The 25,690-nt window shown below is 36.6% G+C and overlaps 1 protein-coding gene across 1 annotated transcript; it reads right to left on the bottom strand.

Annotated features, from left to right (window-relative positions):
• Positions 1 to 587: 587 nt before the first annotated feature.
• On the bottom strand, positions 588 to 25,634 carry LOC132103520 (collagen alpha-6(VI) chain-like). Its single transcript, XM_059508637.1, has 39 exons — positions 25,016 to 25,634; positions 23,422 to 23,976; positions 21,861 to 22,478; positions 20,997 to 21,554; positions 19,880 to 20,437; positions 18,962 to 19,534; positions 18,312 to 18,872; positions 17,222 to 17,571; positions 16,978 to 17,056; positions 16,676 to 16,821; positions 16,193 to 16,285; positions 16,056 to 16,109; positions 14,644 to 14,715; positions 14,514 to 14,540; positions 14,169 to 14,213; positions 13,627 to 13,680; positions 13,456 to 13,518; positions 13,052 to 13,117; positions 12,682 to 12,735; positions 12,544 to 12,579; positions 12,407 to 12,469; positions 12,158 to 12,220; positions 11,987 to 12,049; positions 11,836 to 11,898; positions 11,588 to 11,638; positions 10,409 to 10,444; positions 10,222 to 10,284; positions 10,083 to 10,145; positions 9,968 to 10,003; positions 8,299 to 8,335; positions 8,170 to 8,181; positions 7,536 to 8,029; positions 5,843 to 5,939; positions 4,558 to 5,226; positions 4,233 to 4,332; positions 2,091 to 2,218; positions 1,737 to 1,907; positions 1,037 to 1,084; positions 588 to 905 (listed from the first exon to the last, which is right to left on the bottom strand). The coding sequence occupies exons 1-39, from the start codon at positions 25,632 to 25,634 to the stop codon at positions 733 to 735; spliced, it is 7,611 nt and encodes a 2,536-aa protein (XP_059364620.1). The 3' UTR covers positions 588 to 732.
• Positions 25,635 to 25,690: the final 56 nt, after the last annotated feature.

The following is a 25,690-nucleotide window of genomic DNA, read 5'->3' as shown; positions in this document are numbered from 1 at the left end:
ATGGGGATGAAACTTCCATTATAATCACTGTGTAATAGTTATGGATATTACTGAATAAATGTCATGATAAATATGTATTTGATTTTTTTTTATAACAGATTACAGAAGTAAAATAGGTTGCGAACCACAATATTTTACAATATTTAAAGTAAAATAAATGCATTGACTTTAAAAAATGTGTCATACAATGTGAGAAGTTATAAAAAAAAAAACTAAACAAAATTTTTTTTTTAATTCATTTTGACTTTTTATTTCACAAATCACAAAGACCTAAAATACAAAAATAGAAACTTGCAATTCTGAGAAAAAAAAAGTCAGAATTGTGAAATTAAAGGGTTTATATCTCACATTTGTTTTTGTTTCAACCACAGAAAAAAAGTATAAAAGATAACTGCAACTTTTTACATCAGTATTCTGATTATTATTTTTATTTTCAGAATTTTGAGGAAAAAAAATGCATAATTGTGAGATACAACCTAAGAATAGTGAAAGAAAAAGCCAAATTTACCTTTTATATCCCTTGGCGGAAACGGCAAAGCTTCCATACAGTACATAGCTAACCATAAAAGCACCATGAACATAAAATATATTTATTTGCTATTGTGTTGGGATTATGTTCTTCTTTAGTTGTAAAACCTGCACAAATATAATTTTCTAGCTCAGAGAGAATAGAATGATTGCTAAATATGAGTCATTGCTCAAAAATGTAAAAAATGTATAAAGTCAACCTGGTTAAATGTGTCTTAAACAAAGGGCTTCACATTCCTCTTGCGTGTTAAACCTGTTTTTGTTTCCACCACATCCTCCAAACCAGAAGTGAGTGCATTCATTCTGCTGGATGTCATAGTGCCATCTTAAAACATAGTCACTGCAGGGCCCCACATCCTGTTTCATGAGGCATGCATCTGTGAGTGGAAAAATCAGGAAAGAGTTCAGTCCATAACAAACTTTTACTCTATTTACAGAGAAAAAATAAATAAATCGTAAGAGCCAACAAAAGCTAGACAAGCAGTTACAGAGGAGGCTCATTTCTCACCATGCAATAATGCAGTTTCCTCTTTTGCCTGCACGATTACTTCAGGATCTGGAGATTTAATAAATAACAAAAATGTTTCAGCAGTTGTTTCATATTGAAAAAGTACCCTTTGTGATCATTTATTTCTTAAAGATGCAGTTATCATTTCCATGCCACTAGAGGCACCAAAGAGAATTACAATTTATTCAGCACTTGACATACAGTAGTAACCAGTGGTTTTTGTTTTGGGTGGGGAAAAAAACATTAAACTAGACTAATCTGCTTTGCAGGCCTCAGTCAGACTGGTATGTTGGCAAGATTTAGATAGCCTTTGGTCGACTTTTCAGCTATTCAGTTTTTTTTAGATTTCCGAAATGGAAACCAATGACATTTTCTTGTTCAATTGTAAAAACAACATTGAAATCTCTTTTGTTAGTTACATACGGATTAAAAAAATGGGGACAATACATTTTTGTAACAATTATTCTACAGTAGCTGATGGTCAGTTTGTTCAGGTTGGAACACCAGCTTAAACTAAAAAAAACTCCATTCACATTTTCTTTAAAAAAAAAGTTATTTTTGCAACTCGGTTTGGTGCTGCTAGTGACACAGATATTTAACAATTATGCATATTATATTTAAGGTTAGGTTACATTGTATATGTACTTTAATAGCAAAACATATTTACAATGATTTATGAGACACTGCACAAAGGACTTACTTCGTTTGCCACAGGTCTGAAGGCATTCCTTTTCTGAATTGAAACGGTTACTATTGCCATCACAACCCCCGTACCAGAAGGATAAACATGCACCGACAGCCTCATTGTAGTACCAGCGCTGCACATATCCACCACAAACGGTGCCACGGTCACTGTTCAGGTGACACAGATCTGAAAGTAAAACACTTGTTTACTTATAAGCCATGCAGAGGATGCTGTTAACTAATAATTTAAATGAGCAACTTTTAAATAAAAGTGCTTTGTTTAAAGTGAAGTATAATTTCTGTCCTTTTTGCTGCATATGTTTATGCACTAGAGGCACTGTGATGTGAGCAGAGATTCGTAAGAATGTACTTTCTGGGCGGTCAGTCAGAGATTTGACTGCTGGGACTCCATGGCCCGAGTCCTGCTGGTATTTATTCTCCTCTGCAGTGCCTTCCTCCATTTCCTCTTCAACCGCTGCAGTGGGCGGCACAGGAACACTAGGAAATAGCATTTGCTTTGATACTGGGCCAAAATGGATATTCACACAGAGCTGCACCACTTTTGTGCAAAGTATTTTAACACACACACACACACACACACATAAAAAGATACATTTACATATTAATGAAATAAATACATTTAACAACCTGCATTTTTTCAACAAGAACCTGTCTTCTTTCTATGTAAATTACATTATAAACAAATCTATCCATCCATCCATCCATCCATAGATATACATAGATAGATTAAAATTATTAAGATGTATCTTAATAAATAAGTACCAGCCTCCTTTTTATGTAAATCTCATTCATAAAAATATCTAAAATAAAAAAGTTAAGTTTTTATGTAAAAAAATATTCAATATAAATACATTTCTATATAAATAAAATAAATATTGTGACGAGTGGGGTGGGCCCGAGAGCCATGGGAACGGGCCAAGGCCGGTGTAGTGATTGAGAAATGAGCGACACCTGCTCGACCCACCGGTCTCGAGTCCCACGGAGGAGATGGAAGGATATAAAACAAGAGCGAAGACAGTGAAGGATGAGAGATGTCCAGGCCTGGATTTTAGTTTGTGTTTTGATTTTGTTTGTGCGCGACAGTCGTCCGTGAGGGGCTGCCGCGCTGTTTTGTGTTTATTTTGATTATTAAAATGTAATTTGATTGTCCGCCAGTTCTTGCCTCCTTCTTCCCATAATTATGGAGTTTTTATTGTTACAGTGGTGCCGAAGCCCGGGAGAAGGAGGGACGCGCTGCTGAAGATCCCTCGCCGCTGTTGTGAATCCGCGGTGCCATCGAGCAGGCGAGGAAGTGTGCCGCCATGGACGCTCGAGGCGGTGGGCTGGAGTGAGTTGCCGGGGACGGGCGAGCTCGCTGCCAGCTGCCCGTGATGTGGAGGGGCGGCTGCCATCCGTGAGGTAGCGGAGGAGTCGGTGCCGTTCGCCAGGGGGCTGGAGCCTGCTGCCTCCGTGAAGGAATTGGGAGGAGCAGGGAACGGGGTACTCCTGCCCGCTGCCCAAAATCGGAGGAGCCGTCGCCGTCCACCGGAGTGTCGTGCCGTCCACCGAGGGCCGTCCAGTGCCGCCTCTCTCGTCTCCGTCGCTCCTACCATCTCCTTTTGTCTGGCCTCGTCTGTCCTACCCCCAGGTTCCTGCAGGTCACCGTGACCGGTCCCCCCGGAGGGGGGGGGGGTGGTTGGAGTAGAGCGCTGTCCCATATGGTAAGAAAAAGGCGGGAACCGGCGGACAATCAAATTACATTTTAATAATCTAAATAAACACCTCACGGACGACTGCCACGCACAAACAAAATCAAAACACAAACTAAAATCCAGGCCTGGTCATCTTTCGTCCTTCACTGTCATCACTCCTGTTTTATATCCTTCCATCTCCTCTGTGGGACTCGAGACCGGTGGGTCGAGCAGGTGTCGCTCATTTCTCAATCACTCTACCGGCCTCGCCCCGTTCCCACGGCTCTTGGCCCCGCCCCACTCGTCACAAATATATTTATTTCAGATGGCATCTTAATAAGCAACTGCATTTCTATATAAATAAACGCATTTATATATAAATAAATGTACTTAAGGTTTAAGCTGCCTATTATTATAGAAATAACGGCCATGTTTTTATGCAAATTAATCAATTAATTAATTAATTAATTCATTCATTCATTCATTCATTGTAGGTTTTTTTAAGGAATTGTTTGTTCAAAAATGAAAATTCTGTCTTTAATTACTCACCCTCATGTCAAACACAACTTAAGATATTTTTTATGAAATCTGAGAGCTTTCTGTCCCTGCAAAAACAGCAAGGGAACTACCATGTGTAAGTCCCAGAAAGGTAGTAAGGACATTATTAAAATTTATTAAAAAGCTTATTAAATAAGCACCTGCTTCCTCACTATGTAACTAAATAGATAAACGCAGTGATCAATGTTCAAGGTTAGTGCTATGAACTCAAACTAAACAGATATTTCACATTAGATGAAAGCAGGTCAGATTTTGTCAGTTACCTATATACAGGTCTCAATGCAGCCTCGTGGTCCAATCTCTGACCGTGATTAAAAGAACTACATTGATTCTGGAATGATTGATGAGGGTAGGTCACATTTTCTGCAATAACAAATAAACTATATTAACATACACAAGTCCTTTAAGATGAACAATGCTATGCAAAGCCATCCTTAAAGGGATAATTCACCCTGATGGTAATATCTGTGACTTTCATGGTGTTTTTTGTGCTTTGAGTGTCATCGGTGTGAGCATATGTTTACTGGGTGAACTATCCCAAAGTTTAAGTCCTCAAATCTGTATTAAAGGACATGAAGCATTCCTTACTGCTCAGAATGTGGAAGAAGGTTCTCATGAAGCGCTGCGTGTACTCCTGTTCTCCATGTTTCAAGTGGTCCAGGTGAATGATGTGCTGTTCTGAGGGGTAGCTGGCAAGCTTCTCCACCTGAGCAGTGCTGATGTGGTCACCCACCGTCAGGACAAAGAAAATAACCCCCTTGCATTTTGACACCTTCGAGACAAAGTCCAGCGCCGTTCTGTCCTGAGATGTTATCTCCCCGCCAATAATGAAAAGCACCATCTTGTTCTTGCGACCATTATAAGCTGTATGGATGCCTTTCATTATGGCATATTCTAGCGCAAGACCCAGTCGGGAAGAGCCTCCGGCTTGCTGTAGATCCTGGTAGATGCTTCTCTTCATTAGACTGTGATCTGGGAACTGTTGGAAGTTGAATATCTCTTTCACACAGGATTGGGTTTCACAGTACGTGGAGCTATGCTGGTAGACGGCCACTCTCGCATGTCTGTTGGCCCTGTTGGGTTGACTGCTCACAACGATCTGATCAAGCACACTACCGAGCAGCTCCTTCACACCCTCGTACTCATCAGCCTGCATGTTACGGGAGCTGTCCACAATCACTGCCAAGTCCATGTCCAAATCCTCAGGAGCAGATGCCAGGTTGGTGCCCTCACATTCTCTAGCTGGTTTGCAGGGATCTTAGAAGAGAAAGAGTACAGATATGATCACAAGCAAACTATGGCCACAGACCTCCATAATAAGACCTGCAGAAAACATTCTACACATTCCTTCTATGTACGTTTATTTTTTTATTTTTTTATTTGTATTATTATTTAATGCTTTCAGCTACCTTTAAGAGTATAGTACTTTATTTACATATTCATTTGAGATGTTTCAGTTTATATTGAATTCTTTGACGTTATTTGCAGACTTTTTCCAAACATGAACACTATACTCAGAAGAAAACTCTTAGATTTAATTTGCTGTCCATTTTAACTATTTATGTAAAAAATATAATATTTATGTAAAAACTATTTATGTAAAAAATATAATATAATATAATATAATATAATATAATATAATATAATATAATATAATATAATATAATATAATATAATATAATATAATATAATATAATATAATATAATGGGTAAGTGTTTTTTATGGTACAATTATTAGCATGGATGCATTACATTAATTAAAATTCACAGTAAATACATTTATGTAACAAAGGATTTCTATTTCATATAAAAGCTGAACCTGAACTTTTTCATCAAGAAAATACAAAAAAAGAGAGAAATAACTGGGTCTTACCAAAGCAAATTACACAACTCTGGATCTTACTGAAAGTAGTATTCTGGTCTTGCAATCCACCCAATTCAGTCAAGATAAAACTCTGGGTTTCATCTGCCTGCAAACAATAAAACATGATAAAAGGAGAATTAAAAGGTCAACACACGGTTAAAAAAAGACTGTTTTGTATTCAAACTTCATGACTTCATTATTTAATTAAAGGTGCTATATGTGATTTTTTTTTGTCTGTACTTAAGCATATAAACTCTATAACACATTTGGTCTGTGTGATTCTGGCCACTTACAGCTTACCCAGTAATATTTCAAAGCCCAGGTTGACAGTTTGCAGGAAACATAGCATACTACAGCCATGGAATAGAGCAAATGAACTAGCACAGAGATCACAGATTCTACCTGACATAAAGAGCCTCGGTATCCATCTACAAAGCTCTATGAACACAGGTATATTAAAACGCAGATTAATCAACTCATCAGTTTACAGTATTTGGTTTATCGCCTTCCATTGTCAGCTGTGCTCGTTCCTGTTGCTTGTCCTTAATCTGACGAGCCCCGTGAGAGTTGGGTCTGAGGAGGAGGGGGCGGGGTTGGGAGGAACAATATTTTGAATTTGAAATTTTAATTTGACAATCCGCGTAAGCTTGGAGTCTGAGGAGGAGGGTAGAACAATATTTAAAATTTAGACCGCAGTACCAGTTTCAAACACTAGCTGTCATTATTACATACTGCACCTTTAAAGGTACAATTTGTAAGATATTTGCAATAAAATCTCCAAAAACCACTAGGCTAGTGTTATATATTTTGTCCAGCTGATTACTAACAGTATCTCTAATGTTTTCAACTACTTGTAAATCATAAGAAAATTCCCATTCTAAACAGTGACATGGGGCAGTGCAGTCGCCTGTCAATGACGTTAGTTCCTCTTTGTTACCGCCTTTACTGACGTAGAAACCACATGACAACAGTGTCGTGGACAAATGCGGAAGTAGCTTCGTGACAAACTTCAACTAGAAAGAGATGATGAACTCGCTTGTGTTTTACTCGACAGGTGAGTTGTTTTGATTCGTATCTTTACAGAAAACATATGCTATTATAACGATCAACAAGATTAGTATTATGTGGCATACACGCCAAACGCGGGGCATCGCGTCTCTAGACCCGCGCTAAGATGCGTCTGATCGCGTCTTTGCATTGACTTTGTTTGTAATCTACTCGCTCTAATCGCTGAACTCGCATTAAATCTATGATTTATCTTTCCGTCTGATTGATGGCTGTCGGCAGTTAGGTAGAAGACAACAAATCCCATCATTCCACTCTCCTTAGCGTCATCAAACCAAGCAATTGTTATTGTTTTGGTAGTGCACCCTCTAGTGGCAGGTCCTACAACCTGTACCTTTAAAGGGAAAGTTCACCCAAAATGAAAAGTTTAGTCAGTATTGTGAACAGTTTAAATAACCAATTCACTGATATGTTTTGTTGAACAACTTAAACTTAAGTTAGTGAAAAGTGTGACTTTAACATGACCCCTTTGGTGTTCCACAGAAGTCGTCAGCCATACATGCTTGTAACATGAAGGTGAGTAAATGATGACAGAATTTTCATTTTTGTGTGAAATATTCTTTTAAATAATAAAATGTAATAAAATGTTCTATTAAGTAGTAAAATACATATTTAAGTACTCTCACAGTAACTTTACCTCAATAGCTCTTCTAATATTAGGGACATCACTTAGTGAGATGACCCCAAGCTTAATGTTCAGAGCTTTGTACTCTAGAATGGCTGTGGTGAGGGACGTTGAATCCTCAGACTCTCCAGCAGTGAGGAAGATCGCCATCTTCCTCATCAGGGTGGCCTTTCGCACACGTTTCAGGACATTCCTGCCTACAAACCGCATGGCAGCGCCTATGTTACGCCATTTTAAAGTGCGTCCCAGGCCGATGTTCTTCACCGCTTCAATAAGCTGCTTCTTGCGGCGATAGTCGGTAAAGCGGATCAGGTATTTGGTGTAGGATCCGTAGGAGACCACAGCCACCCGAGCCCCTGTCGGGCAGCTGCTCTCTGCAATGTTGATATTGTCCAACAGTCTGAGGACTACAGAACGCATGTATTCAAACTCTTGAGGAGACACATCTTCAGACATGTCCATGGCAATCACAAGATCAGTGGGGTAGACAGGGCATTTTATGTCATCTAGAGAGACAAATGTAAGAATAGAGTTAGGGACCATATTTAATAAACAGTTTTATTTTAAAATAAAATGTAAAATGTATTTAAAATGTTTGGCTTCTCATTTCAGTGTTATTAGAAATATGGCATAGAATGTTACCAACCTCTACAGCACACTGTAAAAATAATAATAATAGAAAAAAAATAAATAAAACATGTCAATAAAAAGCATGATTCTTACAAGACTATTATCTATTTCAAGAAAACAATAAAGTATCATTTAGATTTCTCACCACAGTTATCTCGGACATATGAGATCAGTTGACAGCCCTACAAAATAATTTATATTATTAAGATAAAGATATCTACAGGTTGTGGTCATAAAATTTGAAAATCATCAAAAAGTTGATTTATTTCACTAATTCCATTCAAAAAGGGAAACTTGTATATTATATTCATTCATTCAATCATCACAGGCTGATATATTTCAAATGTTTATTTCTTTTATTTTTGATGATTATAACTGACAACTAAGGAAAATCCCAAATTCAGTATATCAGAAAATTAGAATATAACTTAAGACCAATACAAAGAAAGGATTTTTAGAAATCTTGGCCAACTGAAAAGTATGAACATGAAAAGTATGAGCATGTACAGCACTCAATACTTAGTTGTGGCTATTTTTGCCTGAATTACTGCAGCAATGCGCCGTTGCATGGAGTCGATCAGTCTGTGGCACTGCTCAGGTGTTATGAGAGCCCAGGTTCCTCTGATAGTTGCCTTCAGCTCTTCTGCATTCTTGGGACTGGCATATCGCATCTTCCTCTTCACAATACCCCATAGATTTTCTATGGGGTCAAGGTCAGGTGACTTCGCTGACCAATTAAGAACAGGGATACCATACTGGTACTGGTAGCTTTGGCACTCTTTGGACCCTGATTTCCAAAGGAAATGCAAAATTTACTTTCATCAGAGAACATAACTTGGGACCACTCAGCAGCAGTCCAGTCCTTTTTGTCTTTGCTTCGCCTCTCTATTAATGTGCTTGGACACAGAGCTCTGTGAACAGCCGGCCTCTTTTGCAATGACCTTTTGTGTCTTGCCCTTCTTGTGCAAGATGTCGTATGGTCGTATTTTAGTCAGCAGTCTTCCCCATGATTGTGTAGCCTACAGAACTAGACTGAGAGACCATTTAAAGGCCTTTGCAGGTGATTTGAGTTAATTAGCTGATTAGAGTGTGGCACCAGGTGTCTTCAATATTGAACCTTTTCACAATATTCAAATTTTCTGAGATACTGAATTTGGTTTTTTTCTTAGTTGTCAGTTATAATCATCAAAATAAAAAGAAATAAACATTTGAAATATATCAGTCTGTGTGTAATGAATGAATATAATATACAAGTTTCACTTTTTTTTTAAATGAAGGATTATTATTTTTTTATTTATACATCACTAAATTCAGATTATTGTGGAGTAAAAATATAGAATATTTGTATTAAATTTACATTACCACAAAAAAATGCATCAGGGTTTTTTTTTACAAAAATATTAGGCAGTGCATAATATTAAGAAATGTGTTTTTTTTTTCAGCACTAACTGGGCATATTAGAATGATTTATGTAGGATCATTTGACACTGAAGACTGGAGAGTAATAGCAGTTAAAAATATAGCTTTGCATCACAGGAATAAATTACATTTTAAAATGAATTAAAAACACAATATTAATACACAATAATATTTTAAATTATAATTTTATTTATATATAAAATAATAATAATATAGATAATTTTTTTGTTTTATAATCATTTAAATGTTTGTTTTTTCACACTATGTAAAGTCAAGTGTTATTTTCAAAATCCTATAATTTCTTTCCAGTTTCAAGTACAAATCTAATTTTTAAATGTTAATTCATGCAGTAATAAAATAATAATAATAATAATAATAAATCATCTGAAACTTACAGACATCTGTCTGGTTCCTTGTGGTCCTTTTGAGCCCTATGTGAAGAAAACAACATTCTGTATCCCTTCAAATTCCCATGTTCATATGATGTGAATAATTTTAATATTAACATACCCTGTGTCCAGACACCCCCTCACTACCAGGATCTCCACGTGGTCCTTTCCTACCAGCATTGCCCTGTTATCAGACAACCAATTAAGTCTCCATAAGGTTCATAGAATGAGTAAGAAAATAAAACTTTTAAATGTTTTACCCCTCTTCCCCTGTTGCCTTTAGGACCACCACCTCCACTTGCTCCTTTAAAACCCTGTTCGCCCTGAAAGTCAAAAAGAGAGTGATTAAATATTGTTCACTCATTAATGGTTATACAATCAAGTCATTATTTTATGAACAAACCACATTATAATTACCGTACTTCTAAGTTTTGGAAATAAACTCACCTGATGTCCAGCATAACCTGGGAAACCAGAATCTCCCTTAGAAAAAAGTAAGAATATATATATATATATATATATATATATATATATATATATACACACAAAAAATAAATAAAATTAAAACATTTGTATTTGTAAACATATATATTGATTGTATATTGAAATACATACACTGTGTGCACAATTATTAGGCTAGTTGTATTTTTGAGGATTCATTTTGTTATTTCACAACTACAGTGCTCTTGGTCAATCCAAAATGTTAACAAACCCTCAAATCTGAACATTTAAGTAGTGAAGTTTTGGCCTTCTTAAGAGAATATCTACATGTACACCATTATTAGGCAACTATTAGTGTGCAGAATTATTATGCAACTAAATTACTTTCCTGCTTAAGAAGGGCCCAAAAGTTCTCAATAGGGTTTAAAAAAATTCTGCATCTTTCAAGAAGACTTTTTATGCAAGACAACGCTCCATCACATGCATCAAAGTACTCCACTGTGTGGCTGGCCAGTAAAGGCCTTAAATATGAAAAACTAATGACATGGCCTCCTTCTTCACCTGAATTAAACCCTATTGAGAGTTTTTGGCCCTTCTTAAGCAGGAAATTTACAGTGAAGGTAAACAGTACACCTCTCTGAACAGTGTCTGGGAGGCTGTGGCTGTGGCTGCACAAAAAGTTGATTCTGACCAGATCAAGAATCTGACTGACTCCGTGAATGGAAGGCTTGTGACTGTTATCAAAAAGAAGGGTGGCTATATTGGTCACTGAGGTTTTCTTTTTTAAATTTCAGAAATGTTTATTTGTAAATTTTGAGTTTGTTTATTATTCTCACTTTAACAGGTGAAAACAAGTGAGATGGGAAAATCTTTGTTTATAATAATTCTACACACTAATAGTTGCCTAATAATGGTGTACATGTAGATATTCTCTTAAGAACACAAAAACTTCACTTTTACTACTTAAATGTTCAGGTTTGAGGGTTTTTTTTATACATTTTGGATTGACCAAGTGAAAGTTGTACAATAACAAAATTAATCATCAAGAATACAACTTGCCAAATAATTGTGCACCCAGTGTATGAGTACTATATTTTGTTGTTAGTGAAATAATATCATACTTTATATTGCGGCATCACACGTTTAATATTTGAGAACAAATTATTGGCATAATTCTTTATAAACCTTCTGTCCTTTGGGCCCTGGGAATCCATAGCCATCTGCACCATCTTTTCCCTGTCATAATAAATAAATGTTGCAGTCAATGTTTGCATCTGTGTCTGTCATTTGTGTCTTACATCAATTAAAGACAATCAGACAAATTCTTAAACTACTTTCAAGAACAAAACAGCATTCTGAAATTGCTATGTGATGATGGGTAATGCCTGACATTGCAGAGTTTTGGTAGCTTATAAAAAAGAAAGAAAAGTAACCGGCAGTCCTCTGGGGCCTGGAGGTCCGAGATCTCCCTTATCTCCAGGATCACCTGACTGGCCCTGTAAGGCAAAAGCAAAATGAGCAGGTTTAGTATTAAAAAGCTTTAATTTATAAATGAAGAGGATGATTCTAAATGAGGTCACTCACCTTCTGTCCCCCGGACCCAGTGCTTCCTTTAAATCCTGCCTTTCCTAAAAAGCCAGGAGATCCCTGTGGAAAAGAGATCAACACATTATCAATGGCTGGATGTGGTTCATTTGATATTAATGCCAACAGTAACCACACAAAATGGTCAGTGCATTGTTTTTCAATATGCACCTGAGGTCCAGGAAGACCAATATATCCTTTCTGCCCAACTGGACCAGATGGACCGATAGCACCCTGAACAGAAAGAAAGACTCAATCCCAAACTCAAACATATATACATCCAATTTGGCATCTTTTCTTACTGTTAATAAACTGGCAAACAAATCAGCTACAGCTATACATTTTTCTTTTATCATTATGGGTTCCACCTTGTATTTATTGATAGTTTTAAAAAAAGATTAGGATCAATTTGCACATTACCAGTGGCCCTGTGGCCCCAGGGAGCCCTGGTAGCCCTGGTGCTCCTGGAGGCCCTCTGGGACCCTGAATTCACAAGCAAAAATGTCATTTTGTATAACTTTTGACATGAGCTATATATTATTTCTACAATACTTTACCAGAAGACCCGCTGAGCCTCTTCTACCATTAGGGCCCTAAAAATGGAGATAAAAATATTAAAATAGAAATCAGGCTTTTATTAATGCTTCTGTACTATAATTACTAAATATAATTTTTTTTTTAATTAATTAATTTACTGGTCTGCCTTTATCACCAATTTTGCCTGAAATACCATCTGGACCTGGTTCACCCTATTAAGCACACAAAGAAAGAATGATAAGAAAATAAGAGATTGATATTTGTTGTTAAAGCATTTACACCATAAACTGTATATATATATATATATATATATATATATATATATATATATATATATATATATATATATACATAGAGAGAGAGAGAGAGAGAGAGAGAGAGACAGACAGACAGACAGACAGACAGACAGATAGATAGATACATTTTTAGTTGTAGCCCTAATATTTCTATTAATACACCTAGACATGTAAATGTAAAATGGCACTGTTAATGGTCAGTTGTTACTAAAACGAAATAATCTCCCCATACCTGAATGCCTTGGCTGCCGATGTCACCTTTAGGACCACGGGAGTTGTTGTCTCTTCCTGGATTTCCCTGATTATAATTAAATGGATTAATAGGGGTCAAAATTCAGCCAAACACTACTGTAAAATCTGCTGCATATTCGCTGTCCTTGCACCTGGTATTATTTCCCACCAATGTCCCACAATTCCCTATTTTGCTTCAAGAATCTAGGGAGATTCTTTGCGACAAGAAAACATGTTAACCACAAACCATTCCTTTGGAACAGAGTGAGCTGGGCAATTTACTGTATGCAATCTATATGAATCAGTAGATCAATGGAAATTAAAAATCACCATTCTAATGATAGTATGAATAGTGTTTTGTTACATTAAATGATCATTTATTAAGATTATAATTTATCTCCTAACCGGATCTCCTCTCAGGCCTCGCTGTCCTTGGTTTCCAGGGTTTCCTTTGACACCTTTTGTACCCTGCGATTAAAGAACAATGAAGATCATTGAAATCAGAGCACTTAAGAGAGACACTGTCATGGAGATTTAATGAGAAGTACAGAGAAGAATATTTGTGATGGATTTTACTGGGCTGCCTGGATCTCCTCGCTCCCCTGGGCTTCCTGCTGCTCCTGTTTCGCCCTGAGGGGAACAAACAGATGTGGAATTAGTTTGACAACAGAAATGCATGACTGTCATTATTTAAAAAATCAGGACAAACTAGATATATATATATTTTTTTTTAACAAACCATGACTAAAGTTTTCTGGGTTTTTTTAGGTTTTTATAGATGTTTGCTTGGCAGTTACTTGGCCCTGTAAATGATAACTACATAACTACGTGTTACATAAATAAGTTTATTAATTATTATAATAGTGGAACACATCCATTTTACAGACGAGATAGGATAAAGAACTGAACAAAACGAGGGAACTAATGAGATTAATTATTGAACACAGGTGGAAACGAATGACACAGGGGAACTAGGTCACAAGAGAAACACATTGAAACATAGGACCATACACGTTACAGACATTATTAATCTAAGATTACTTTTATTTATTTTAGTTTGGATCATATATGTCCTGGATTACTCACTGGATGTTAGAAGTACACCATCATTTTCTTACCTGATCACCATTTACCCCATCAAAACCATCTTCTCCGACATATCCCTATTAAAAAAAAAAAAAAAAAAAACTTGTTACAGTTACATTACTTTAATTAACAAGCCAAATGAAAGGGAGTCAGGAACACAATTTATATGCAACCTCATAAAATCAAGAATTAAAAAACCACAGGCTATAACAAACCTTTCCAAAGGCTAATCAAAAACAGTAATCCAAACACAGATGCCGGATAGTAACTGCTGTCTGGTTATTATTAGGTAGACACTTATCTCACTCTCTCTCCAGAGCTTAAACGATTATGTAAACTTTATATGTCTGAGTGAAAATCCTTATGGATGTACTCACATTGTCACCTCTGTAGCCTCTGCCACCCTGAAAAAGAACAAATAAACACCAGAAAATAAATATTGCAGTGTTTCAGCACTAAAAGCCACTTTTAAAACATACTATTAAAACACATAGCACTACATGCTACCTTTATGCCTCTTCTTCCAATGCATCCCTGATGTCCTTGAGTTCCATTCACACCAGGAAGCCCTCTCTCACCCTGAAACACACATGTATAGCACATGAAAGTCATAGGACTTTAGTATTTTAGCATATTCAGTATATATTAAGGTGTTACAGTGTTTTGTTTTGTTTTTTGAGCAAAAATAAATAGTACCTTAAAACTAATGCAGTACCATTCAAACGTTTGAGGTAATTATTTTTTTTATAAGGTTCTTATGCTCGCCAAGGTTACATGTATTTGATAAAAAAATACAGTAAAAAATTTAATATTGTGAAATATTTTTACAGTTTAAAACAACTGTTTATATTTTAATATACAATTTATTTCTGTGACAGCAAAGCTGAACTTTAGGCATCAGTTATACCAGTCTTCAATGTCACATCATGATCCTTCAGGAATCATTCTAATTTGCTGATTTCTTATTATTATCAATCAAACTGTTGTGCCACTTAAAGGAGCATTGCGTAGGTTCTGAAATTTCTAACCGTTACTGACACCAGTGGCCGTTAGAGGAACTGCAGCCAGTCTCATGTTCGTTCTCAGTGCGCACGCTCTTTTTTTTTTTTTTTTTTTTTTTACTTACGAGGAGTGTCCGTTGGTGTCTGAATTGTGCTGGAGGCTGGTCGCTTCTTTCCATCCGCAGAGTCCATTTGAAAACACTATTGCCGCTGCTTAATATAATGGCTGGCGTGCCGTACGGAATCCCAAGTAGACGAGAACACGCATGACGTCACATTTTGTGAATTTTCGCGCCAATTCGGGCCCGACTCCTCCTCACACAATTGAGCCTACAGGCTGATAGAGGCAACCGTGGTGGACAGTCGAGGTGTCATTCTTTTTTTACATCATGGTTGGCTCATACATGTACAAATGAAAACTCTATCTTAAAGATTTTTTTTTAAGTAAAAACCTCCACATAGCTCCTTTAATATCTTACTGACCCCTAAACATTTACTGTTGTGTGTCTAAATAGCACATTCACATGAGATGATGACTACAGCAATATCATTGGTCAAGTTAATGTTGTTTTATTGTACATTTAATAAATATAGGTGTGATGAATTTCCTTTTTTCTCTCGTAATTTTTTTACATTTTCTTCTGTAAAGCTGAACAATAAACGTGCTATAAAATAAAAAACAAAATTATGTTTTTGCAATGGCTTAAAAAAGTTATTGATATCCATAGAGTTTTTAAGGATAATAAATCCAGAGTAACAGTTTTACATTATTACAACAAACTGTGCTACCACTAAAAATGTTAAGGATACAAACACTAAAAACACAATGAGGTCTAAGGGCAGAGTAATGTAGCTTGCTTATCGCATGAAAGTCAAACATTTAAACAAATAAAAATACATTTAAATTGAATAACTTACAGTTTCTCCTCCTTCTCCAGGGAAACCAGGATGTCCCTTTGGTCCAGGTGACCCCTGATCAGCAATACAGTGACAAATTAAACACATCTCCATTTTCAACTATTGTTCAGTAAATCTTGAGTCATAAATCTAATGACCTTAATCCCTGGAGGACCATAATTTCCACTTGCTCCCTCATGACCTGTGCATTTACACATCACATTACAGCACTCCCTTGAGGCAACAGTATCCTGTGGATTGTGAAAAAAGTGAGAAACACTTGAAGCAAGACATTTTATGTTATGGAGATTACTATTGACACATTGAACCAAACACTTGACATCCTGACATCTTTCTTCAGCGCTCTTTAATAATTTACAGCTGTTTCTCTTCCTCTTAGAGAGCCTCACACTCCCTCCCACACGAAGCCATTTATGTACACAGCGGTCAACACACTGTTGTAATCAGGGAAACCATTTGGCTGCTAATATGCTAAAACTACAATGTACTTGCATGTGACAAATAAGGCCTGAATATTTTCAAAGCACCAAAATTATGAAATATAGATTGCCTCATTGCCATGATCTGATTTTCTCAGTTTCATCCTTTTGTCTATGATTTGGTGATTTAAATCAACTTACAATTTCTTTCTGCATGGCACTGGCCACATTCTGCATGCTGATAGAGAGAAGCTGCCTGTACTGCATCCCTCGACCAAACTCCAGCCTCTGCAGGTCAGCAGTGTTTTTAAATCCTTCTAGCGCCACAGTCATCAGCGCGTTTACACCTGTGAATTTCACAAAAGGAGTCTTACTAAATGCATATTTAACTTCCTTTGATTTGAAGCAGGCACATCTGTAACTGTAACTGCATAGTTGCTTTTGTTGAAAAGATATTGAACAGAGTGCAGGTTTTTAAGATTTTTGTTGTTTAGTCTTTGTACCACTCGTCCGGAGGCTGTTGACGGCAAGCAGAAGGTCCTCAACAGGCTCATCCAGCCCGTCTGTAAAGATGATCAGCACCTAAGAAGAGAAATCAAGGAAAAAAGACCAGTTTAGGCCAACATGAATAGTTGATGGTTCATGCTGATTTATGGCGGTCATTGCTGGTTTGATGGTGGTGGATAAGCATTGCAAATCAAATCATGTATTTTTCAGAGGGGCTGGTCTGGTAACTGCTATTCTCACCTTTACACGAGAATTTGAAGCTCTAAACTTTTCTTGAAAAGAGAGTAGAAGCTGGGTGTTGAATTTCAGAGACTGTGAAGTCCGAAGTGCCATAACTTTTTCCACCACACCTTCATCATACTCTCTGAAGGAAAAGTCATCCAGCACATTTCCATTAGCATCAACCAGTCGAAGGTCTACATTGGTATTGAGGGTTGGGCTGCTTAAACAGCACAGGTTGTGCACAACTGAAATGTAGCGGATGATCTCGGGCAGGTAGGACTGCAGCCTTTTCTGGCCTCTAAATATTGACAGAGAACTTGAACTGCTGTGCGAGTTATCAAATCCAATGCCAATGTCAATAGAGCAACCTAAGTAAAGAGAAACAGAATTTAAATGTGATAAATTAAATGCTGTCAGTGTTCTAATCACAACAATAATTATATGCATATATGAATAATTATTTTCATGCTAAAGATAATAAATAGCTGATACTTAAAATCTATCCTATTTCACCTAACTTAATTTAAAAGAAAAACATCATTTTAAATGCTACAATTTAATTAAGGCATCCGAACATTTTAATGTGAAATATAAAAAATCTACATTTAGAGATTTGCTAGATTGCTAGATTTAACTTGACAGTAAATAATTAGTTAAATTATTAATGTTATTGTTAATAAAGATTAACTTTAAGTGTGTGTTAGATGATGGGTAAAATCTGGGAAATTAACAATTAATTATAACAATTAAAAATCCAATATCAAACAACCTGATAAATACAAAATAAATAAATAGATAAAAAATAGTGGCCAATAACCAATGTGGTACAAATATACTGTGGATTCCTAATTACTCTTAAAGGGATACTCCTGCCCAAAATAATTTTTTTGTCATTAATCACTTACTGCAATAATGTTCCAAACCTGTAAAAGCTTTGTTCTTCTTCAGAACATAATTTAAGCTTATGACTGTCCCATAGACTGCCAGTCACAAGCCTCCTGGTTTTTGTCCAAAATATATATTTGGGAAGGAGTATCCATTTAAAGGTATTTAACTTTATTTTCAGTTCTACAATTTAATATCACATAAAAATGGTACTTCAACTTACTTTGTGGAAAACAGAGAGCATCAACAAATGTTCCTGTTGTCAGATTAAGGTAGTTGAAGTCTTCCACTTTGAATAACCTATCTGGTGACCCAGCAATATAGCTGAGTTGTGGCATCGAGACGTCTCCAATTCCAATCACAAAAATTTCTATTTGCAGACTTCTGAGATAATCGGCTGCTTCGTTCACACAATCTGATGAAACACCATCAGTGATAAGTACAAGATTTTGTGGTATACTGGTCTGTTTGCGACTTCCCTTGCTCTCCTCGAAGAATTCCACAACCTTATCCAGAGCTGTTCCAATTTTTGTCCCTTCTTTAATTTGCGTGAATTGCCGAATTGCTGTTTTCACATCATTCGTATTGTTGTACTCATTTAAGTAGAACTCCTTCTGATATACGCTGCTGAACTGGGCTATACCAATTCTGTAAAGTTCTGAAGAAATACGGAGCTGGTTCACAACATTTAGCAAGAAATCAATCATGGTTCTCCATGACTCCTTGCTGATGCTTTCAGATCCATCGATCAGGAACACCAGATCGGCTACCTCTTTTTGGCATTCTGCAAGACAGAACAATCAAACTGAGTCAAGCCAATTCTGATCATGTTAGATCTAAATCTAGAATTCATTCTGAAGCTAAATCTTTTACCTGGTTTGGTTGCATTGCAAAGCACTTTGGAGATGTGCGTCTGCAGTGTTTGAAGACCCGCGTAATTATCAATGTGGAAGATTTTGGTTTTGTTCTGGGTAATAATCTCCAGCTCACTGTCTTGTGCTCTAGCCACTCCAATTCCATACACATTTATATTTTTGGCCGCAAACTCATCAGCCCGAGCACGTAAGTTTACTTGGTCTCTAGCATTACCATCCGTAAGAATGAACAGCATTTGAGGGATGCCCTGTTTCTGGCGCCCACCATACTCTTCACTGAAGTAATTCAGCGAGTATCTCAGAGCCTCAGCCGTGTTGTCATTTCCAGGTGGGGACTTCAAGGTTTTTATGGCTTCCACTACCTGACGTTTATTGTTGTACTTGTTTAAAGAGAATTGATTTGGAGTGCCTGAGTAGACAATGACGCCAATGCGAATTAGACGGTCAGCAACCTGTGTGCTGTTCACCACTGAAATTAAAAAGGTTTTAATGTTTTCAAACTCCTGAATACCAATCCGGCTGGTGCACTGCACCAAGAAGATCACATCAGCCACCTGTGTGCTTGGACAACCTACAAGTACAATGATAAAAAGGATTATTAAAAATCCATTAAATAAAATCATGTAACCCAAGACTAGATTAAAAGCAGCCCAAAAATCCCAGGTTGGTCTAAGATGGTTTATTCTATTCAATACTGACCTATATAAATGTACATTTAAATTTACCAAGGGTGAAAACCGCTTCATTTCAGAATGCCATTACCTGTTGAATTTATTGGAAATATAAATCAATAAACTCAACTTTCTGCAGCATTCACAATTCAACTCTTTAAACTAAAGAGAGAACATTTCAAAATTTTGCCAAACTCTAAATAAACGTGGCATTCAGGAACATTTTAGGAATGTTTATGATTCACCTGGATCAGTGCTGCAGAGCTTGAATTGGAGGTTTTTGTCAATGGACTGAAGTGCATCAAAATCCCTCTCCACATATACTTTATCTCGAGTTCCACTGATCTCCCACAGCTGTGTGGTGTTTACAATGCCCACACCAATTGAGAAGATGGTGACACCCTTGTCTCTGATGGCCTTGGCGGGCGCAGCGACAGTATCATGAGCTTCCCCATCTGTGATAACTACAAGGAACTGTGGAACATCAGGCCGACCGCCATTGGATTTGTCAAAATATTTTGAAATTAATTTGAGCGCTTTCCCTGTGTATGTGTTTCCTGTTAGCTGTTTAATGTTTTTGATCTTTTCCTCTACTTCATGTTTGTTGTAGGACATATTCAGTGGAAACTGTATCTGTGGATTATCGCTGAACTGGACCACCCCAATGTGCACATGATCTTTTCCAATGACGGTACCATTCACAACTTTGGTAATAAATGTCTTCATTGATGTAAAGTCTGGATGATAAATGCTAGAAGAACCATCAATCAAAAACATGACATCTGCCACTTTGTTCTTGCAGGCTATAGAAAGCAGAAAAAAAATCCAGTAAATATATCTAACATTAAAAATAATAATAATAATAATAATAATAAATCTTTAAGCTACACTACCATCCAAAATTATGTGGTTGATTGGATTTTTAAAATGTATTTATTTTTATGTTTTTGAGTCTTCAGTTTTACAAGATACTTCAGAAATCATTCTAATATGCTGATTTGGTGCTCAAGAAACATTTATTAACATTATTATTTTTTTAAAACAATTGTGCTGCATAAACATTTCAAGGAAACTATCATTTGTTTCCCCTAGATTCTTTGATGTACAGAAGGTTCAAAAGAACAGCATGTATTTGAAAAATAAAATATTTTGTAATATTATAAATGTTACTGTCACACCAATTTACTCATTCCTTGTTGAATAAAAGTATTGATTTCTATCAAAAAAGAAAACAAAAAAAGCTTACTGACCTCAAACTTTTGAATGGTAGTATATGTTTAATTAGCTTTTTAATGTGTCTCGTTTTGAACCAGGCAAAAACATGCAATTTTTTGCAGTATATATATGATTGATTAGTCTTACCCTCTTTTGAACAGATATCTGTGACAATTTCATCCTTGAGGGCATTCAGAGCATCATAATTGCTCACATAGAACTGCCTAGTTGCGTCACCCGTCATTTTCAAGAGCTCATCCTTGTTAGCATCCCTTACTCCAATGGCATAGACTGAAACACCTAGATTACTCAGCTCTGCCGCTGGTCCGCTCACCTCATCCAGGGATTTCTTATCAGTAATGACAATGAGAATCTCCTGCACCTTAGCTGTACGGGATGCTATTACCTGACTAAAGAGACTGGCCACATAAGTTAATGCTTTGCCTGTCTCTGTACCTCCATGGGGCTGATTAATGTTCTTCACAGCTGCTTCTAAAGAGACTCTGTTTTTATGCTCTGTCAGGCTGAACTGTAGAGTCGGATCATGCTCAACTTTCACAACTCCCACACGAACTTGATTGGGTCCAATGTTAAATAACTGCAGGAAGTCTAGGATAAATTTCTTCACGTCTTCAAAGTCGGTGCGAGTGCAGCTAGAGTGGTCCAACAGGAAATATATATCGGCTTCTTCTGTGTTCACACACCCTAAAAGTGAGAATTGAATTACAAGAAATTATAAAGGAAAACCAAAGGCGATTGTAACATACTTATTGAAACCATATAAAGATATTCAGCACAAGCTATTAAGGTTAAGTGTATTGTGTTATTAATTATATCATTATTTTATTTCTCTGAGTCACCTTTAACCAGATATTTCTATCAAAAATTATGAGATAAAACAAATCATGCTGACTTTACTCTTTTTAACTAATTTATCAAACGTATCAATCAATTACTTTAGTATGTAATCCCTCAACATTGTAGGAAGTCTCCTAGGAATGTTTCTTTTACCTTGTTTTAGGATGAATCTATTGTTCTTGTCAAAACCTCTATCGACCACGACCTTACAAAGGCTCTTTCTGAGGCTTTTCTCCAGCGATGTAAGCATCTGAAAACTGTCCACGTTGAATACAAACTGCCGTTCAGGGTAAGATCCTATTTTTTTGAGCTCCTCGACACTAGCATTCTTCAGCCCTAGGGCATATACAGTGACCCCTGAGCGCCTTAGCTCAGCAGCAGGGCCAGTGACATCATCTTGTGACTTGCCATCAGTGATGACAACAGCAATCTGCTTAACACCTAAATCTTTCCTGCTGCCCCTCGTCTTAGTAAAGATGTTGTCCTTAACCAACTTCAGGGCTGCACCAGTTGAGGTTCCTCCACCTCTGTATTGTATGATTTTAATATAGTTCAAAATATCACTCTTGGTAATGAAAGTGTCCAAATAGATTTCAGCTCTGGGTTTGTCATTGTAAAGAATCATTCCAACCCTCACACTGTCAGAATTCACCTCGAGCCCACTAATTGTGCGGTGGAGGAATTGTCTCACTAGATCAAAGTTGCTTGTGGTTATACTACTTGATTCGTCCACAATAAACACAATATCTGCCACTTGAGCTGAACTGCAATCTGTTCAAAGACAAATAAAATACATTAATATACATTAACAAGTGGAAAATAGTGTAGTGAAATTTAACAGTAACAAGGCTCTCAACAAGACAACAATACTACACTCTCTGCTGCCCCCGTCAGGTCTGGAGTACAAATGGTGTTCGTGAGATGACTAATATGCTACAGTACATATGTTAAAGGGGATTTATTTGCTATTCATTGAATGTATTTGTTATTGAATGTTCAAATGCGGAGTTTTGCATGTCATGTGTGTGTGTATGTGTGTTCACGCATGTGTGACAGAGAGAGAGGGTCACACAGTGGAGTCAACTGTCTTAACCGTACGTGGCTTGTGTACTGCAAACATTTACGAGCTTCTTTACTGTGTCTGTCACGCGACTCTTTTCCCCTTTTGAGCTTGAACTGATGGTAAATCTAAGGACATTATTAGTTGCGATTATGGAAAGGGGCATTACATTTATGACGAGTGCTTCCGGTATTCAACCAACCACAATGCACTGGGTCAGTTGGCCAATCAGGGCAGATTGTTGGAAAAAGGGACTTTGTAGAAAACTACGTGTTTGAGAAAGGCGGGGCATAGAGGACCTACAAAATGTACAGTATTTGAAAAATAATGTGTTTTTTGAACATTAAAGCATGTCAACATATTCTGTTACACCAAATACACAAAATAAAGATCTTTAAAAAAAGCAATCATATGAACATTTCTGAAAATTATGTTTATTATTTGGTTGAACTGCAAAACATGGCTTGTCAACATGAGCCACCATGAAAGGGTAGGACAGCTTCAATGTCACTGATATGACAGAGTCTTGGTCTCATTTTAATCAAAAACACTTAATTTTGTGTGTGTCAAACATACTTAATGCACCTTAAAGAACATAACTTATAATGTGCTGTTATGTCTGCACTGATTTAGTTATAATAAAGGCAAACTAACCTCCTGTAACACTGAAAACTTCTTTTTCCTGAATGATTTGCGTGATGTCTGCAGCAACATCAATGATATTCTGGTCAACCTGGAAAGTCCGTAGCATAGGTGAAAGGTAGTGTAAATTTTCTTCCAATCTGATATCAATAACAGTCACATCCTCATTCTCGATTGTTCGTATGGCCCTCAGAGTGGAGTCAGAAGAGTTCCCTGTTCTCAGCACCAGCAGATACTGTTTGTAGCCTTTAGCAATTCTGCTGCCTGACGCGGTGTTGAGGAATTGAGTGCGAACATAATCTATGGTCTTTCCTAATTTTCGCTCTCCATTGGGTCTGGGCTCAAACCGGTTTATATACCGCCTGGCTTTTTCTCTTACTTTGTAGTCATTGAACAGGAACTCCTTGACAACCTTCTCACCAAATTGAGCCAGTGCGATCTTATGAGATCCGTGACCCACATTGAGGTGCTCAGCCAGTAGGTTGAGAAGTTCCCTTATCTGCTGTGTTTTCCCCTGGGCCAAACTATCCACCAGGATAAATACATCAGCAAACTTAGGGGCAATGGCTGAAACGAACACAAAATGGAAATAGACAATTATTTTTTATATTTGCACCTATAAATACTTGAATATTAAATATATTACACAGTCACTGCTAAGAAATCATCCATTGATGATCTTTTCCTCAAAGTTAAGATAAAATTCAATAACACTGAATGCTTTTAAAAACACAAAACAGGACAGAACTTCTTTCAACTTGAGCATCACATTTTTAGGATACTGGTTCATACTGTGCAAAACACTGCACAATATGAGACATGAGAACAACAAATATAAAAATTTTTTTGCCTTTTAATATTTACTTATCATGTGCATAGCCCAATACGCCACAGCTCTGACTAAAAAAAGCATATATACTTAATGATTCTTCAACATTCGATATGAATTTCAATTCTTTCTTTTCATTTTGTAATTATTTACTGCTTTTGTGGGTATGTGTATTATAAATATACAATAACACACAGTGAGGTGGTGATGTTAGTTACATCACGGATGTAAAATATATAGTCATAATATCAGAGACCCATCACACTTGGTCACAGGAGACACATTTGAGATGTGGGTTACTGCCAGGTCAATAAAGTTGATATTCTTAACTAAATCTAAAAATATTTTGGTAACTAAAAAAAAAGCTTAAATGAAATCAAATATAAATATTAGATGAAAAACGTATACTTATTTTAGCTTCTAATTTCTAGATTTCTTTTTTAGGTTAAATTAGTTAAGTTACTAAAAATAAAACTGAAATGAAAATGAATTAAAGCCATAAATAAATATATATATATATATAAAAAAACAACATTATTATAAATGTCAACAGCACACAAAAAAACTAAAACTTAACTAAAATTAAAATGAAACCTTAAAGAAAAATTAAAAGCTAATTCAAAATAGTAATATTAAATATAATTGTACATAAATAGTACTAAAATAACACTGTTATCTTGCTTGACCACTTGTGATTGGATCACCAGAAACAGATTCAGATATCAGGTGTGTACAGGCTTGTTGACTTATGAACAAAGTTTTAAAAACTCAGTTTACCTTTCCCCTGATCCCTCATTAAGATGCACACTGTCTCCTTCATGGTTGTCGTCAGTCCTTGCAGTGCTTGGTAATTGTCTATATTAACCACAAAACGCTCAGGTGGGCTGTTGGCGATGGCCTTTAACTCTGTCATATTGGTTGGACCAACACCAATAGCAAAGATGAGAATACCCATCTGTCGCAGATCTCCAGAAGGTCCCTTTATATCATCGGCTGAGTCTCCATCTGTGATCACCACAACAATCTGAGGCACTTTTTCATTGATACGGCTTCCACCCACACTTGTGAAATAGTTGTCCTTAAGGAAATTTATGGCTTTTCCCATGTATGTGCCTCCTGTTCGGTATGGAAGATTATCTATTTTCTTAAACAGCTCTGCTTTGTTTGCATAGTCCCCGATCAGAAACTCTTTGTGGGGATCGTTGTTAAACTGAGCAATGCCAACTTGTACCTTTTTCATGTCAATATCCAAACCATCCACAAAAGTGTGCATGAACATTTTAGCCTCCTGGAAGTCTCGAGTACTGATGCTGCTAGAACTATCCACGAGGAATACAATGTCATATGGCGGGTTTTCATCCAGGCATCCTATCAATGAGTGTATAATAGACAACATGTGACAATCAAGACATAAGGGACATAAATGACAGAAATATATATGTATATCTACTG

Source organism: Carassius carassius, chromosome 24 (assembly GCF_963082965.1).
Source record: "Carassius carassius chromosome 24, fCarCar2.1, whole genome shotgun sequence".
Taxonomy (NCBI): domain Eukaryota; kingdom Metazoa; phylum Chordata; class Actinopteri; order Cypriniformes; family Cyprinidae; genus Carassius; species Carassius carassius.
Note: the sequence above shows the minus strand (reverse complement) of the source record. Positions and strands in the feature narration are given on the sequence as shown.

Bases quoted from the DNA above. Each gene is read 5' to 3' on its own strand.
- LOC132103520 (XM_059508637.1), bottom strand. From the start codon at position 25,634: ATGTTGTCTATTATACACTCATTGATAGGATGCCTGGATGAAAACCCG. The intron at 11,639-11,835 runs GTTACTTTTCTT...TTATTATGACAG, and splicing joins CAGGCCCCAGAGGACTGCCG to GGAAAAGATGGTGCAGATGG. The intron at 4,333-4,557 runs GTAAGGAATGCT...TTGTTATTGCAG, and splicing joins CTTCTTCCACATTCTGAGCA to AAAATGTGACCTACCCTCAT.